This window comes from Centruroides vittatus, unplaced genomic scaffold, assembly GCF_030686945.1.
Source record: "Centruroides vittatus isolate TY-2023 unplaced genomic scaffold, ASM3068694v2 contig_823, whole genome shotgun sequence".
In the NCBI taxonomy this organism is placed as follows: domain Eukaryota; kingdom Metazoa; phylum Arthropoda; class Arachnida; order Scorpiones; family Buthidae; genus Centruroides; species Centruroides vittatus.
Window position 1 is genome coordinate 116,626 of NW_027122536.1, and position 18,496 is coordinate 135,121.

The 18,496-nt window shown below is 27.9% G+C and overlaps 1 protein-coding gene and 2 long non-coding RNA genes across 5 annotated transcripts in view; 2 read left to right on the forward strand and 1 right to left on the reverse strand.

Annotated features, from left to right (window-relative positions):
* The first annotated feature begins 398 nt into the window (after positions 1 to 398).
* LOC136982354 (uncharacterized) lies at positions 399 to 1,361 on the forward strand. Its single transcript, XR_010881884.1, has 2 exons — positions 399 to 583; positions 666 to 1,361. It is a non-coding gene; the product is annotated as an uncharacterized lncRNA (long non-coding RNA).
* A 4,028-nt stretch (positions 1,362 to 5,389) lies between these two features.
* Positions 5,390 to 18,496, reverse strand: part of LOC136982348 (uncharacterized) — a 92,557-nt gene continuing 79,450 nt past the window's right edge. The window contains exon 3 of the long non-coding RNA XR_010881882.1: positions 5,390 to 5,443. This is a non-coding gene — a long non-coding RNA (uncharacterized lncRNA). The remainder of the gene's footprint in view (positions 5,444 to 18,496) is intronic.
* LOC136982347 (inositol polyphosphate 5-phosphatase K-like) overlaps positions 9,545 to 18,496 on the forward strand; it is a 28,818-nt gene continuing 19,866 nt past the window's right edge. For all 3 annotated transcript variants that reach the window (XR_010881880.1, XR_010881881.1, XM_067278822.1), the window contains exons 1-2: positions 9,545 to 9,667; positions 15,072 to 15,163. Coding sequence is in view for 1 of the 3 variants with exons in the window: in XM_067278822.1 (XP_067134923.1) it covers positions 15,150 to 15,163 (14 nt within the window). In the remaining 2 variants the exon portion in view is untranslated. The remainder of the gene's footprint in view (positions 9,668 to 15,071; positions 15,164 to 18,496) is intronic.

The window sequence follows — 18,496 nt, forward strand, 5'->3', positions numbered from 1 at the left end:
TCACGTTCAGTGGAAAGTTTTAAAATTTCATTCTTATAACCTCTTGGTCCACTATTCCGCAGATTTTTTAACTAGTTTTTAAATGTAGATGTTAAACTTTACCATTCATTACACTACAGTATTTCATTCTTTTATTTGCTGGTTTTACCATTAAAAATCTTTAAATGTTTACTTAGATTGACGTGTAATTGATTAAATAAAACTATAAATTATCGTATTAATATTTCTATTAACAGAAATATTTGTAAATATAATCCTAGTACATATTACTATTAAATTAACAATTTATTAATGCACAATATAAATTCCTTTGTCCAACAATATTTTAGTTTAGGTGTATCACCTAAAGATTCTCGGTTTTTTTATTCTTTTTTTTCCTGTTATATATTTAATTTAGGACAGCAAGAACAAGAATGGAAATTATATTACAAGTAGGAAGTTCTAAAACTCTATTATTTAAATGTGAAAAATTACGATGGAGTAACCACAGCACAGTTTTTGCAAGTAAATTCCGAAATGTCAATTCTACACGGAAAATAAATATTACAGATATAGAGGCAGAAACGTTTAAAGACATATATCAGTAAGAAAATACTATATTTTTGATATTTATATGACTTTTTTTAAGTATAAACAATATGTAAATTATATATTTTATTTTTTAGATACGTCGATTCTGGGAAATTCAATCCAGAAAACCCAATAAAAGCTATGGATATTTATATTGCATCCACGAAATATGAGATGAATACTTTATCAAAAGAATGTGAAAAATACATCTATAACACCCTTACTTTAAGTAATTTATGTTATATTTACGATCTAGCCATTAAAAATTGTTTGGTAGAATTGAAAAATAAATGTAAAGAAATGATTACTAAAAATGCTTTAGTAATTTTGCATGATAAGAATTTTCTAAATGCCTCGCCGCTTGTTGTGAATGAAATTCTGAAAAATAACGATATGACTGTTGCTGAGAGAGATGTGTATAGTTTTCTAATCAATTGGGCAAAATCAGAAAGCAAAAGAACAAGGAAAAGATCCTCCCCGGGTAGTTTGCGAAGAGTAATCGATTCTTTTATCATACATATAAGATTCCTCTCAATGTCTCCTGAAGATTTTATCAGAGGACCTGGTTTAAGTAAAATTTTCAATCATAATGAAGCATCTTCGATTTTAATGAATATTATAATTCCTAACTGCTCAAGATTACCTGTTTGGTGCAATCGCGAAGATAAAGAAAGAGGAACTTTCAGTAGAAGAAGAAGAATTAATTCATGTAACAGCTAAATAGTTATGACTGTATTTATTCTAAGATTATGTACAGAGTTTCAATTAAAAATTCTTTAAATTTTGTAAAAGTTATTTGTGTAGAAATTACAAAACTGTAAATATAATTGTAACAACACAGCATTAATTAACAGTTTATCAATATCTATTAAAGCTTAAATAACAATGACAAGTTCCATTCAATATATTCAGCGCATGCTGAATATATTGAAAGGAACTTGATGTATAGCTAAAACGGTGAAAAACTTTTTCCACTTTTTTAGCTATACATCATGCATAAAAATACATACAAATGCAATATATTACTGTATTATATTGAATTTTATAATATATATATATATATTGTAGTATATTAAAATCAAAATGTTCAGTCACCACCAACCGAAAACGAAACTAACACTTTACAAAGAAGTGGTATAAAGAGACACTCGACTTTGACTGGATGAAATGTAACCAAACGTATCAAGACAGACAACAACTACTTTATCCACACTTTCTGAAATATTATGTTTTAATTGCTTTGATTTCAGTTCTAATTTTAATTCAAATAAATAAATTAATTTTGATTTTATTTTTATTTTCAGTTTTAGTTTGGGCTTCGATGTAAAAGCCAGAGTTTTACTTATTATTTTATCATTTTCAGTTTTAATTAACTGGCTACCTAGCATTAATAAATATTAAATATTAATATTACAATACGTATCTTTCCCTAGGGAATTGATCATCTGTGGCCAGCTCTTGCCGAGTATCTTGTTCGGCAACGAAGTTATCGAACCGCAACGGGACAAATATCAGTTCAAAATTTTGTTCGCGAATCCAATTATTCAAAAACCGAGGCATTCGAAATCCGAGGTTTGACTGTAATAATAAATCCATAAAATAACTAAAAAGGTTTGAAAGTAAATTTATGAATTTTGTACTTTATAATTTATACTCATTAATTCAGCGATGTCGGAAGTACGGCCTCAGGGCCATATCTGCCTGGCGAACATATTTGACACATCAGTTATGATTGACAAAACTCGGCCTACTTTTAGTGTACACAAAAAATATGAAATATTTGTGGCTTGTCTAACAAGCTTCGTACTGAACTCGGCACGACAATCGAAAAGTTTAGGCACCATTTCATTAAATAGTTTATGTTACAAATTTTGTCGTGTTTTTTTTTTTTTTTTTTTTTTTTTTTATTATTATGAACTAAGGTTGTCAATCTTCGGGTTAGCGACTTCATATGACAGCAGCTTATTTTTATGTTAGAGATGTATTTTCGGAATATAAATCAGTAAAAACACTGTACAGGTTTTCAATAAGCTGGTGTTCCGATCCATTGATTTCGGACCGGCTTCGTTTTCCGGTTTTTTTCCAAGTTAGTAACAAGTAAATAGGGACAGTTCCATAAACCTCCTCCCGGGAGGCATTTCCTTTGGCAGATCGCATTGACGTATACAAATAGAGCAAACTAATTCTAATAATTTTTATATAAACTGGCTATTTACGAGGACGTACTCCCCACGTCGTTAGACATTCTGATAATTTTCATAAAATGGGTTTTACAACATGTATTTTTGAAATTAACAATAACGCCGAATGAAACAATTACTGCCAGAGGTACAGTACTTTATAAACCCTGGCGAAGCCAGTCATAACATGCTAGTAGCGTTTCTCAAACTACGGGTCCCCACCCAATATTGGGCTGCGTTAAAATCTTACTAGGACGCAGGATTGATACCACTTTCTTCAAAAATACTTCTAATATTAAAATATTGTTTAAGAACTAAGAACAATACAGTAGAAGCATCTGTTAAGGTACTGAAATATTTTAATAAGTCTTTCTTATTATTTTCATTTAGTAATAAAAGTAAGATTGTATGTTTTTTTTTAAAACTCTTTTCAACCTGTGAGCATTGAGGGTCTGTTTTCAGCAGGCCCATCGTGGTTCAGCCAGGCCCACACTGTGGCAGCCGGGTGATAAGGGACAGGGTCCGACATATCTGGATGGACCAGCCTCCGAAAAATTTCTGGGAATTTATCGACCTAGTCCGGATTCGAACTGGGTCTCCCAGAGCGGTAGGCTGTTGCCTTGACCGCTCGGTCATCCGTCCTGCTGTAGAATATATGTATAGAAAATCAATTTTTCTTTTCTATTTTGAATACTATCAAAACAGATACAGTATTTATGTAAGATCGTAGTCATAAAGCCATTTAAGTTGCAATGGTTTTGAAAATACTCTATTGTTTCTTCAAAGTTTTAGGTTTATTATCATATATAAAAATAAATCACAAATGAATTTTGGCACAAATGTATCAAAAAATAATTTAAAAAATTGTTTTTGTATAACAAAATGAAATTGACTAAACATTTATACAATCTGTAAGTGCATTTTAAAAATGGGTTGATCAATCCACTTTTAAAAGATTTTTCGTAAACTTAATTAAGTTTATAAAAAAATCTTGTAATATTTTCAAAGTAAAATAGTTTCCGTAATAATTTTGAAACAGTTTATTATATTTACAATCGTTAGTCTTACGTTTTTAATATTTAAATTTCAATAATAAAAAATCCGGCAACAAGTTGCTTAACTTTTTCGCCAACGTTTAAACCTGCGTATGACACCATCTGTTATAATAATTTTTAAAATCCTTTATATATTTTTAACTATTATAAAATGGAAAAAGCTTAATTTTGAGGATAAGGATAGATTTTTATAAGAAATTGTAAATGCCAATAACGAATAAACTCGTCATTAAGTCTACTGGAGATACACACGACCTCTTTTATCTCTCTAACGCCCTTCGACAATTAATCACCAAAATTTATAAGCATCAATTTCCATAACGAACAAACATCCATCCATACAAAACAATTTTCTGAATTTTTTTATTTGCATTTCTCAACGCTTTAATTTAAGAATCCTTCAGTCCAAAAATGTAAAAATCTTAGGAATCATTTTTTGATCGATCTCCATGTTATATATAACAGCCGGGAAGGTAAAACTGAAATTAAAGTAAATCACTTGTTATAAATCGAAATTCGCCCGAACAGCTCTTAATAGAAATGTACTCAATCTTACGTTTCATACGTAAAAGTTATCATCATAATTCTATTTCGTTGTATAATATACAGTGACTCTATTAGGTTTTTAAAATTGTTATATTATAAACATTTGAATCTCAGAACCATATGTTGGTTTGTGAAAGCGCGAAAAAATTGAAAAGCGCTGAGTTAGTATTTATATATTTATTTATTTATATACCACGATTTCTATATGTATATTATTAGGCAACCCGTAAATCATATTTTAAAACTACAGTAAAAAATAATCTATGACGAAACAAATTTAGATGCAGTTTATATATAAAATAGTGCAGAGCAAATTTATACAAAAATAACAACACAGAATATAATACAGGCAGATAAATAAATATTCTACGAGAGTATGAAGAATCGAACCTTGACGTTTTGTAAGGCGTAAAATATTTCATTCTTTTGATATTTCGGATTTTTCTTATAAGGCCACACTCGATGTCCTTCTTCGAACGCAATACAGTAGAGACTTGTAAATCGGAACCCCGGTAATCGGAATCGCCGGTAATCGTCACGATTTTCAGTCGGACTGTGTCGTGCTGAATCGGACGTTTTTGATACTAAATTTACTTCTAAAGTATAATTTTCATGTTTTTATATTCTTCAATATATTTATTTTGTTTGTACAAAATGCAGAAATAATTTTTAACGATACGATAGCCTCGATTATTATTATAAAAATTTTCGTTAGGCTTAAAATCGACGAAAATTCAACACGAAGCGACACGCAACGGAGAAAAATTCAACACGAAGCGACACGCAACGGAGAAAAATTTGAACATCGGACAGGTTAATATATTTTTTCGTACATAATCCGTAATCGGAACAAATCCCTAATCTGAACAACCCCAGTCCCCAATTGATTCCGATTTTCGGTTCACTACTGTACTTCATTTTTCTGTAATAAGTCTGTTTATATTCAAACATTGACTTCTGTGAGTCGGTCATTGAAAGAGGCAAGACAGTTTATTGTAATAGATCTTCAATCTTAATATTACAAGGAGGTGATTTCTTGGCTACTAAAAGTTCTGCAAAGACAGACAGCGCTGAATATATGGCACTCAGAAACTGTAACAGAATATTCAAAAATCATTACATATACCGAAAAAGATTTTTTTAACTAATACGATTTTTAGGAATACAAAAATTCATTTGTGTACATCTAGTTAAAAATCTTATTTCTACAAGTTAAATAAATTAATTAAAAATAATTGAAACATGCCAGTACGAAATTTATACGTTACAGATCAAATGCAGAGAAGTATCACAAAAGTATCTTCTTTTAGATCTTAATTATATTTAATTATTGATAATTGTAAATTAATTTTATAATTGTGCCGAAAAACTAGAAAGTATTTTAAATCGCTTTTACATATTGTGGCGGGAAAGTAGCCTTAAAAAAAAGGCTGATTCCGCCGTAAGGACAGTTTGTTCCGGAAGTGTGTAAAAAAACGTTAAAATTAAAAAAAAAACACTTTTGTGATACTTCTGCACATTTCATTTTTAAAGTTAAATAAAGTAAAACAGGATGTATTGAATGAACTTACTCGAATGAAGAAGTTCTTTTTAACATAAAAAAAATCTGCCAACGTTTACGCAAATGAAGTTTTACCAAATCTTTTCATAAAATTTAGCATCTTTTTCAAAGAAATAAAATCATAAGACTTTCATGACAAGTTCTTGTAAAATTTTAAATGCTAATTTGATTTTTGTTTTATGTTAATTCTCAAATAACAAATTAAATGTACACTGTGTATTTAGCAGCAAAACATATTTAAGAGCATATGAGTGCATTTCCTTCAGTCGCCGATGTTAAAACATGTAAAGAATAAAGAACGTAAAGAAATTAATTCGTTTTTTTGTTTATTCAAATCTCTTAAAATCAGAGTAATATTTTAGAGTAATATTACAAAATAAGATATGCAGATCTATTAGTCATTCTAAGAACCTAAAATTGTTTTTTCAATTTTTGCAATAATTTCTGATCCTTACACTTGTGAGGACCACCATTTCCCCCCTCCAAAAATACCTCGATGTTAACATTTTGTAAACTATTGTTTACAACATTTGTAATATAATAATATTTACTTAATCACTTATTTTTACCTTTTTTTTCTGATAATTATGTATTCGCGTGAATTTTGATTGTATTTTAAACAACAACCGAAGTTGTAAGAGGAAATTCGCCTATTTTACCAATCTAGGGACTCCCCTTTTTTAAATTTTAATATTAACTTAAAACGATTAGAATAAAACAGTTTATTATCCAAATCTCACAACATGCCAAGGGAAAAATGACAAAGCAATCAATGAGTAATGATGAGAACTGCCCCAAAAACAAGAAGAGTCACATCGACTCAATGATGACTCTACAAAAACTAGATGTCATTGCCAAATAAAAACAACAGAAAACAATCATCTCAGCTGCGATGACAACACCGCAAATAAATCGTCACCCGATGATGACACCACAAATGGATCATAACCGGATGATAAACCTGAGAAGTATTTAAAAGGAGAGCTCCAGCCCGACAAAAATCAGTATAATTCCTATACTCAACACAGAGTATCATTCTCATACTCAGAGAGACAGAGATTCTCACCAGTATAATTATCATACTCAAGATAGAGTATAATTCTCACACTCAAGACAGGCAGTAAGTGAGAGCAAACTCAGGACAACAAACAAGAGAGAATAGACCAGAGGCGGTCAGACAGACACAGGACTTAAGCAACCAGAAAGTGCAGTCCAGTCCAGACAGTACCAGAGCAGTACGAGTAAGAAAGAGCAAGAGGAAACAGGATCAAGAGATTGACCAACTGTCGAAATAGACAAAAGAAGACATCTTGTTTATTAAATGGTATGTTTTGAGTGGCGAATACCCCTCGTTAGGTACCCCCCTCGTTGTATAGATAAAGATAGGCGGATTTCCAGAAATCGGATCTGATAACTTTGTTCTGAACTTTCAGTTTTTTTTTGCTAATAAATTCCTTTTAATTGTTTATATCTGACTCTATATTCTTCCTCCTGAGAGGCTCATTCCTGGACTTCAGAGTGACTCTTACCCTCGCGCCTTAGTCATTTACTTCATCCCAATCGGTGGTGTGTCCGGTAAAACACACCTGGTGGCAGGACCCTATCAAAAACGTACGTAATAAAACATCTTGACGGCCCCGAACCCCACACAAAGTTCTAAACTCTTTTTCCGACATCAGGTACGGTAAGTCCTCGCTCAATTGTCACTGGATTGCTTTTTTCGTTTATTGACGTAAGAATGAAAGAATTTGTCTGATTCTTTTTCTCTGACACTAGTTAAGAAATAACGCGTCTTATCTCGCGATTACACTCGTCTATTGATTGACGTTTAAAACTTAGAGGGCAAAATCGAGCGGCCAGTTCGCGGGTAAGACGAAGGGTGTCCGTTTCTCCGATAATGACAGGTCGACCGGTTAACAAAATAACACATTTAATATAGAAATAAAGCAGATTATGGGATTCTTCTTCGTTCGCTAACACATCTAAGATCTGAAAGATAATAATTATCTACGTCAAGGGTCGCCAAACTTTTTTGATCGTCAACCCACTACAAGTTTTCGAAACCTCACATCGACTCTCACCAAAAAGTTTGTGTTACAAGCAAAACAAAGCACTTACTATTTCACTACATTTCTTTTAGTTTTGCATTTGTTTTTCATTTATTGTGTATTTGTTAATAATAATTTTTGTAACTAACAATTAGTGTGACGGATAAGCTTGATCCTTAGCTCCCCCTTATCCTTAGCCTAAGCTTGATAATCGATTCCCTAATAATGTTATATCGACTAGTTTGGCGATTCCTGATCTACGTATTTATACGCTAGGCAGAGAGAAAGAGTACAATACCTGGTGACAATAACTCGGTGTTTCCCGATCCTGTTCATACGACGTCGGTAAGACAATCGTGGATCTAGTCGAGGTAGGTTCCGGGGTGGCCCATATCTGGATGGGAACGAGATCAGGACGAAAAGTCAAATTCACCAAGCCAAAGCTACTCCTAAAGGACTAATCGTCCAGAAGATCGGGTGTGTGGCCGTTATAACAATGACAAATTCTTTTCAATATATTCATCGCCTGCTTATGAAGAAGTGTGAAGTATTAAACGGTTTAGGTTATAAATATAAATTAGGTGAAAATAGAAATGAGTTAGAATTAATAAGATACTTGGAATTTTATTACATTGAAATAATAAGTTTTGCTGTATTATCGTAGCAAGAATTTTATTTATTAATATAAAAAAAGTTCGAATATATAGGCACTGCAGTTAATAGCATTTATTTTAATTTACTTAATTATTAATTCGTAATTCATTTCAGTTCACTTGAATTCTACACCTATTATCCAGGAGTCACAAGTAATTATTCTTCAGATCTTTAATTTTTTTCTGTGTTTTTACACATGTGTGATATAAATAAACGTTAAGTTTAATGTATTTTATTACGTAGAATTTATAATTGTAGAAAATAAAGGACTGATGAGGGGCAAATAGCCGGAAGGCATTTCCACCAATTTGTATAGAAATAATTTGTGTTAAATACTAAAGTGTATTCTCTTCGCCACATGTTTGTTTCTGTATGATAATTTCGAGATAGCAATTTTATTTTTGTCTCCTTTAATAATACTTTGTTTATTCGCATATATATTTTTTTTGTCATTTATAATGCTTTATTCTATAGAATAGATTTTAAAGTGCAATTTAATATACAAAGTTCATTTTGTAAAGTTTTGTAATAATTAGTGTTTAATTACTTTACAAAAATATATTCCATTTAAAAGCTATCAAATCACATTTCTAGTGCTGCCCTCTAAAGATTATACACAAAATAAATCCGGAAGAAACAATAAAATAAAACGTAATTAACGGATTTACAAACAACTATTTACAATAAAACTCTTATGAATGTAATTAATAAGATATAATTAATAATAACATTACCTTTTTATTATAAACTTTTAAAATAACGTTATTTTATAAACATCGATTATATTTCGTATAAACACGAAACATTTAATTAATTAATTGTATAGTTAATTTTTACTTAACGACGTTTTTATGTATTAAATAAATAATAATTTAAAATAATCTTTATTTTTATTTTTTTTTTTTAATTACTACAGTCCGCCAGGTGGGTTATAGTCGCGTCAGCTGAATGCTAAGTTTTTTAATTTTAAATTCGTTCGGTTTAGTTCGAACTTTTCCAGTTCCGTAACCCATTTATTGGAACAAATCTTATGTAATTTTTTTGTACATAACGGTGAGTAAATCAATTACGTTTAATTTATAATTAACTCGATTATTAACGTTTTAAACAGACAGACATTTTCAGTAATTACATATTTATGAATGATTTATGAACCTGATCTGATTCTAATTCTGTCCATAATCAAAGCCAGATCTTTGTTTATCAGATAGACTGATTTTCCTCCCTTATATTAAGTTTAATCAGATCATAAAACTTGAAATCATTCATAAAATATTGCTTAAAAAACATAAAAAAAAAATAAATGCCCTTACAGTTACATAAAATTTGTGTAAATAGAACAGTTTATATTGGCTTTAAAGTGTTATCTTATTCTTAGATGCTTTGGATTATATCCAATGGTCTGATTGATTGACTTTTCTATCATTTTAATAAGAATTTATACAAAGTCGTACTGTAATATAACAAAACCATGCTTTATTTTTAAGGTATGGCTGCCTGTAAACATTACACATTACATAAAGAAGTTTGATAATAATGGAATGCACTGTTGACATTCTTTTAAATTATTTAATTTATAAATAAAAAGAAACTTTGAACACGGATAAACTCCTTTTTTTTTCTTTTTAATATTATAAATGTTTAAAGTCATATATTAGTATGATGAAAAGTTATTGCATAACTAAGTCCAAACTTCATTTAATTAGTTTTCTATTCTCTGTCAATAAGAATGAATACAAATTGAAATATTAAATTCAAGATTCATATCAGTTTGTGTACTAAAAATTATTAAGAGAGTTAATTTTCATGGTAAATATATAGAAATAAATTCAAATATATGCATGAATAAGCAACTTTTTAAGATTGACAATTCTTTTAATGCTTATGCGACATTATCATCATATGAATTGATAATGCCTTTGCTAAGAATATTTTTAAATAGTAGTTTCAGTAGTTTAAAATATTATTAAATAAGCAACAGTATGTATTTGCTGTAAATAGCATGACTTCAATTTGTCTTATGTTCCGCTCGAATGTATAGAAATGTGTATAGCGGTTGAAATGATAAAATATCTCAAGGAAAATAAAATATCTTTAATAGAGCATAAAATATCTCACATTTTAAACGTATTTCTCATAATATATCGAATAACTTCCTTTTATTAAAGCTCCTTTCGGAAAAATTATTATACTTATGGGTTCCAAATAATACAATATTAATTAACACTAAATAAATTAATAATAAGTAATTTAATGGCACGATTCGAACTTTTCTGTAGCAGTTATTAACGTATTTTATTTCGAATTGCTTTCGATCGTTATCGAATCGAATTGCTGTTTTTATGGTCTTCGAACATTTGAAACTACGTCAGTAGCTGTAATTTACCTGCAGGGTTATAAAATATATTTAAGTTTGGCATGAATAGAATAAACAGTTAACCGAATGCACAACAAGAAACTTAACCATTACACAATAATAACAATCCTATGATTCATTCTTTATAGTCAAGTCGAAATTATTTAAAAATATATAATTTAAATGCCGAAATTATCTAAATATTTGACATGTTTAGTAGAGAAATATGCACTTTATTTGTTATATTAATATTTTATATTTTAAATTTAATACTTAGGAAACGTCTATAATTACCTGTACAATTTAAGGGGAAAAGGGTTCACCAATAGTACTGTACTGTATACGATGGGCAGATAGGAGGCATTGTCTACGTGGACGTCTTTTAATAGTATTAGTTGGCATTATTGGCATACGAATTTGCTCTTATAAGCCTACTTACTAGTCATGGGAATGAACTATTAAAATATTTGCAGAATTTTTTCGTCATTTCTTCAATGTGTCGGGGTCTATGAACTGCTGTGCACGTAATGGAAGGTGAGGAGAGTTGACAAAACTACAACAGGGAAGGGGCCAAAAGAAGTTCAAAAACTGTGCACATAAATACGTAATTAATGGACGACCACGTAAGGATCGATACTACTGTATGAATTTTAAAAACTCCAATTTTCAATCTTCAACGATTGTATAGAAATATAAGTAGAAATACGCCAATGTTTGCAATATGTGTAGAGTATTAATAACAGAAATATAACAAGAAAGCTATAGTCTTGTTAAAATTAGTTTTTTCCTTCTATTAATGTACAAGCGATGATCGTGAAAATATTCCTATGAATAATTAAGAGTCTAATGGTAACACGTGGCTGTTTTTTAATAAAGTTCGTCCGAAACATTTTAATAAGTGGAACGAGAATTTCCAACTTACGAAGTCATTGACACTTTCCTGGAGATTTTTTTTATAAAGTAAAATAATATAACTTTCTTTTATTGAAAAGTTTTGTGTATAAATTTAATAATTACGATAATATTTTGTTGGTTTTTAAATGCGAAAACGTTTAATTTTCCTCAAAATACGCTTCCAAGTACACAGGAATGACGTCATCGTTTCTCTTATCGCGTATAATTCCGAATTTATAGTTTCGAAAACGTAAATTTTTGTCTACATTATCGAGTGTAGATGTTATTTTTCTCATACTGTTACACGGAAGAATGAGAAACTGAATATAATTATTTAATACATACGTAAATGTTGAACGACGTAAACTCCGTAAAAAAAGTGGCCTTCGTAATATTAATATCGTCCTTGATAATTATGTTTTCGTGAAGGTAATTTTCACAATCGAGTTTTTAGTAAAATATAACAGCGAAATTAAATCGTTTGAATTTAATTTAAAAAAAAATTATTTTACTATTTCAAACTATATTAAGAATATTAATATATTTAACATTTTTTTTTTTTCATTGGGTAGTATTTATAGTCATTATATTAATGATTATTAATTTTAATAGTTGTTTATCCTATTTTGAATTATTTTTGTAATTTCCATTAAAAATTTGTTATATTCCTGAAAATTTTTACATTTTGTTAGGGATAGAATTATACTTATTTACAACTGATATTTGACACATGCAGTATATATATACTGTAAATGTCAAGTATCAGTTGTAAATAGATGGTTTCAGATTTTTTCCAGTATTTGATAAATGTATAATTCAAGTCTAATTTTACATTTAATTCATTAGAGAGCTAATGAATTAAATATTATGTAGATAATTTCAAATATACACTATTCTAACAATTTGTATATCTGCTTAAAAACTATGTATATGTGAGTAGGCTATATATTAAATGTATATTACTTTTCGCAAGATGAAAATTTTTTAGGAAATCCAAGCTTGATACCCATCGTGAATCAAATGATTGTGGTACCAAGAAAACCAGTATTAATTTATATATATAAGATTTCTATAAATAACAAGCAGGAAAAACATAAAATTTTAAATGGAAAGTTGAAAAAAGATTGTGGAAATTGCTGTTATGTAGTGCAATGTTTGAAGCTTGGAATAAAATAAAAGATTTTTTAAATATATAAATATATATGCAGTACATATATATATATGTTTTAGCAATTTAAGTAATATCAACAAGTTTTTTTCATATTGAAATCTTGAATGTAAAAATGTGCATTTAGAACAATTACGGATATACTCGTTTTGAATTATACAATATAAATTACATAATTCAAAATTATAAAAATTCTTTTGAATTATAACAGAAATATCAAACCTTTCAATACCGAAGCAATTGTTACAATATTCTTTGCAACTTGCCACATAAAAATTTTATACATTTTTCCTGCTTGTTGCTAATAGAAATATACAATATATGTATGTATATTTAATACCTTAAACTTTGTTAATATAACATTGCTGTTTTCAGTTTCTGAAATTCTATAGAGTGAATAGAAAAATTCTTTTAATGTTGTTAATAATTTAATTTCTAAATATAAAATAAGTAAAAAATTAAATAAAATAGCTTTAAATAGAATTAGCAAAATTTAATTTTGTAATGTAATAAAATAGAAGACATGATTTTCTAAACGAGAAACTTAATCGGTGGTTATGAATTAAGTAAAGTTTTATTTTGGTTCTGTTCATACATATAAATATTAATTGTAAAGTAGGTTAAGTTTGTAAGATGTAATTATTAAAGAATAAAACATTTTTGTAATGAAAAATGAAAAAAAAAAAAATTAGAAACGGTGAACTGAATTGCATAGGTATTAATTGGGGACAAAATTGTTAACATATTTAAATTATTTTAAATTAACATTAAGCAATGTAAGCTTTTTTTTTAAAATCTCTCTTACGTAGAATAAGATACAGCATGGTTGTATACTACTAAAATATTTAAATTACTTCATAATCGATTTAGTCTCTTTTTAAATTCAAAATTAGGTAGAAAAGAGTCCTTAGGGATGAAATTCTAAAAGTACATTTATTCATTTTTATGAGCTTAGAAAATCTAAAATATTAAACAAAAACGCCTGTAATGTGTGAATTACAGGAAATATTACGAAATTTTAAAAAATTAAAATAATTACAATACGCAAAGTATTTTTTATTAAAATTTTTATTATTACTAGAATTACAGATTTCATTTATTGATAATATAACTAACATTATACCAGGAAGAATAAGTCCTTCAAATTTATAAACACCTCGTCAATCAGGTATTACATTCGGGAATTTGATTGTTTTTATCTTTCGGGCATAGAGCCATTAATATATTTATAAAATAATTTTTCAACTGAAGCGCTGAAATATATCTTGAATATTTTGTTAAATAAATTGCAGAAAATCGGTATAGTAAATCATTATATTTGATTAAAAAAAGAATGCATTTTACAAGCACTTGAAAAACTTTAAATAGATAAAGGAGATACGAAGCCTATAATGGAAGTTCTAAGCATTAATCTCATTAATAATCTCACTTATCTTTCATATTCTGTAAGAATTCTTAAAGATTCACAGATAGTTAAGCTGGTAAATTTAATTATTAAATTGTATTTTAATATTTTTAAAGGAAAACCTTTAATAAAATATAAATTTAAATTTGTAGAATAGTACAAAATGAGTTTATAATAATATAATTTAATAATAATCAGTGTAGTAGTTGTAGATTTTTCAATGTAAAAAATAAATAAATAAATAAATTCAACACCTGTTTTTAACAAATACACTAACCTATATATTTTTTAATATTTGTAATTCTGTGAAATGTAATCACGTATAAAAGTGAAACCTTTATACATTGTAACTAGAAAATAAGAAATTTTAGTTTGTTAAATTGATAGTTTTAATATTTTTTTAATAATTATATAAAATCATTATAAATAACTCTTAATACTTGCAGTTAATTAATTAATATTGATGGGACAAAAAGCATATTAATTAATATCAATATATAAAATCATATTTTATAGAAAATTATTAAAAAAATAAGTGTGTTTCCTCATATAATAATTAAAAATATTAAGCTATATTTTTATTTTAAATACAAATAATTAATAATGATAAATAAATATTTATTATATGTTCCAGCTCATCCTATTATTTTTGAAGTTGATGCCTTTTATATGTATGATTTTGCCATTTGCAATTTGTACAAAGATATAAACAATGGAAAATCTAAAGTAAGAAAATATAATATTAAATTTTGTAATTTTATATATATATTTTTTAGTCTATATATATATAATAAGTAAAATTGTTTTGTGTTTATAGATATAAAAATATTAAAATATTCTATAGAATATTTCTAACAGAGAACCTACTGAAATTTCTAAATGCTTATAACATGTTTAAAGACATTTTCAGATGATTTGATATTTGTTAAATGTATTTTTTAATAAATATATGTAGGAATAGTGATTGAGATAGAAATAGAGAGAACCAGAATTGACAACAGTCTTCCAGTGTCTTGCAACCGTCTTGATAGAACGATAATCTTCTTCGTAACGTCTTTCGTCCTTCCTCCCTTTCGCACCGTCACCAACTGTCCTTACTCGTTCTCACTCCCTCGTTCTCACTCCCTCGTTCTCCTCATCTCCCCCGCAACCCCTTGTAAATCTTAACGGTTTAGGAATGTTACTTGTCCAAACCCCACATATATGAAAAATTTTTAAAGATTTGAACAGATTTTAAAGAGCTATTGACTGATTTTATAAGTAATTCTAGCATACGAAATAAATCTTTATCTTGCTAAGTAAATTATTTTTAAACCAAATAAATAGGTTATTACTGAATAAATAACAAAAGAAAAGAAATTTTGTATGTTAATAAGTCATTCAATTACTTTATAATTAAAAGAATCAAGTAATTACTATATTAAGGAAATAGTTAATTTTTGATAAAAGACTTTAAAACTGATGGAAACAAATGATAAAATCTTACAATTATCATAATGAAATTTCTATTAATAAAAAACACAAATTGAAAAATACAGAATTACTTCCACTTAAATAGGCTCCTGGAGTTAGAATTTATGTTATTTAATTACAGGAAAGTAGTTTTGTACTTTTTAATTCAAGTTTTTTATTAAAGGAAGTTTTATTAAATTAGCATTTCATATGACATTTTATTTTGTAATATAAAGCAATGTGCAGGTTCTTCCAAAATTTTAAATCCACATATTGAAAAATATCACACACACAGAATAATTATAAATGTATTATTATATAAGATAATTAATATAAATTTGTCCGATAAAAATATTTATTATATATGCTACACTGGTCTAATTTATATGTAATACAGTATTAGTAATCTAAAACATTAATTAAAAGAACAAATTTGCCTTAGGATAAAAGGTCAGTGTTCTTATAACAATGATTTATTGATATATCCTAACAGAAAGTGTTACCTTATCATCCTTAACATTTATTAAGCTGAAAAAAAATTATTGAATGTTGTCTATAATCTCAAATTCTTTAGCTATTGCTAATATTTTTGCTAGACATTAAACAACAATTAGATTTTATGATGATTTTATGAACATAACTTACATTTATTTTGACGGAAATGCTCTGATGTCTTTTGACTGACATAGCCCTTATTATACTCTCAAAGATAACTGATTAACTTATTGATTATTTATTTATATTTAATATATATTAAATATAGTAAATATATTAATTTTAAATTTAGAATAAGGATGAAATACATTTTTAAATTAACAAATTTTAAAGGTATACTTTCCATGTCAACAGCGAGGTTGAGGCCGAAGTTTTAAACACGAAAACTTGTACATTGGACGTTCAGCGCCACTTTCCCATAAGCCTAGAAGTTTGACTATGGCGTTTGAAAAGTCAGTGGAATCGTGCTTGACATTCCAAATGCCATTGTCAAACTTCTAGGCTTACAGGAAAGTGGCGCTGAATGTCCGACGTACACGTTTTCGCATTTAAAACTTCGGCCTCAATCTTGCTAATAAAGAAGATAAAGATGAAATTTAAAAATGTATTTTTATCATTTATTTTAGCTTAATTGCATATTCAATAAGAGGAAAACCTGAAAGAAAGTAATTAAATTTAGTTTAAATTATACATAAAATGTGAAATATTTTTTCCATTTATGATCATTTTAAACTTTTTTTATGAAAGTTAAATTTAGAAATTTTCCAAAATAACTTCTTAAGCTACACTTAGTAAAAATAGATATATATTAATAATCTATACTAACGAGATATCAATATCTATATTACAATGGTGTCTTTAAAGCAGGGCCGGATTTTAGGCGATTGGAGCGATTGCTGCCAATTGGGCCCCGCGCTTGAAGGGGCCCCTCATCACGTCAAAATTTATATATTTAAAAATAGTACATGTTACAAAAATAAATATCTAGGTATATTATTATTAAAAATAAAACAACATGTTTCAATATGTAAATTAACAGTTAATTAATTTTGTTATTTAAAGTTTGAGGGGCCCCGCAAAAAAAAATTCAATCAGGCCTCGCACCTATTGGATCTGGCGCTGCTTTAAAGTTTGTCCCCGATAACTACAAATTCTATTCACTGTGTCTTCAAAATGTTATTTTAGGCTGCTAACAGCATTAGTAAATATTGCCAATAAGTTGTTTCCTTTATACTTATTTTAATTATAATTTAATAAAAATTAATTCTAGCTAAATTTTCTGTGAACTAAAAACTTATCAATTCATCTGGATTTAATATCTTTTAATGTATTTATATAAATGAATGGATTTTATCTCTTTCAATATATCAAACTGGTAATTTTTTAATTCATATTTTATCATACAATGATTAGAATAGCATCATGACTTGTCTATTGTTTTATTATAATCTGCAAGAGAGGAGCAAAATTTTTTCAGTAATAGAATTAACTTAGCTTCATAGCATTTGTGCAATGTTTCTGTACAAATTTCTATTCATTATTATTTGATTTATATATTAAAAAAGTGGATACGTTTTCTTTGTGTAAATCTGATCCAGATGATTTATTTAATTCATCTGAATATAGATTTATGTAAGATTTATACAACAAAGTATTCCATATTCAAATAAACAGCTAATTATAAAAGTAAAATTATGATAAACAAAGCATAAAGTTGATTTTTTACATTGTTGGAAAATATTATATTGAAAATTAGCTTGAGAAATCAGAATTACAGAATTGGAATTTCTACTTGACAGTAATATTGGAGAGATTAAAAATATATACTGTATTTACTCACATGTAAGACGAGGTTTTTATTCATTTATCACAGCTTCAAATTCCTAGGTTGTCCTATACGTGCGAGCGAAAGATTCTTTGCGGTTTTGCAAATAATTTTTATAAACTGTGTATTTGCATTTTTTACTGGATTCTCACCTGGTGTTTAAAAACAAAAGTATTTTATCTGGGTCATTTAAATCGTTCTTGTATATAGGTAAAGATGAATAGCAATAGGAAAGGCAAAGCTTTTGAATTGAATTCCAGATTGAAATTCCAAAATCACACGGAAGC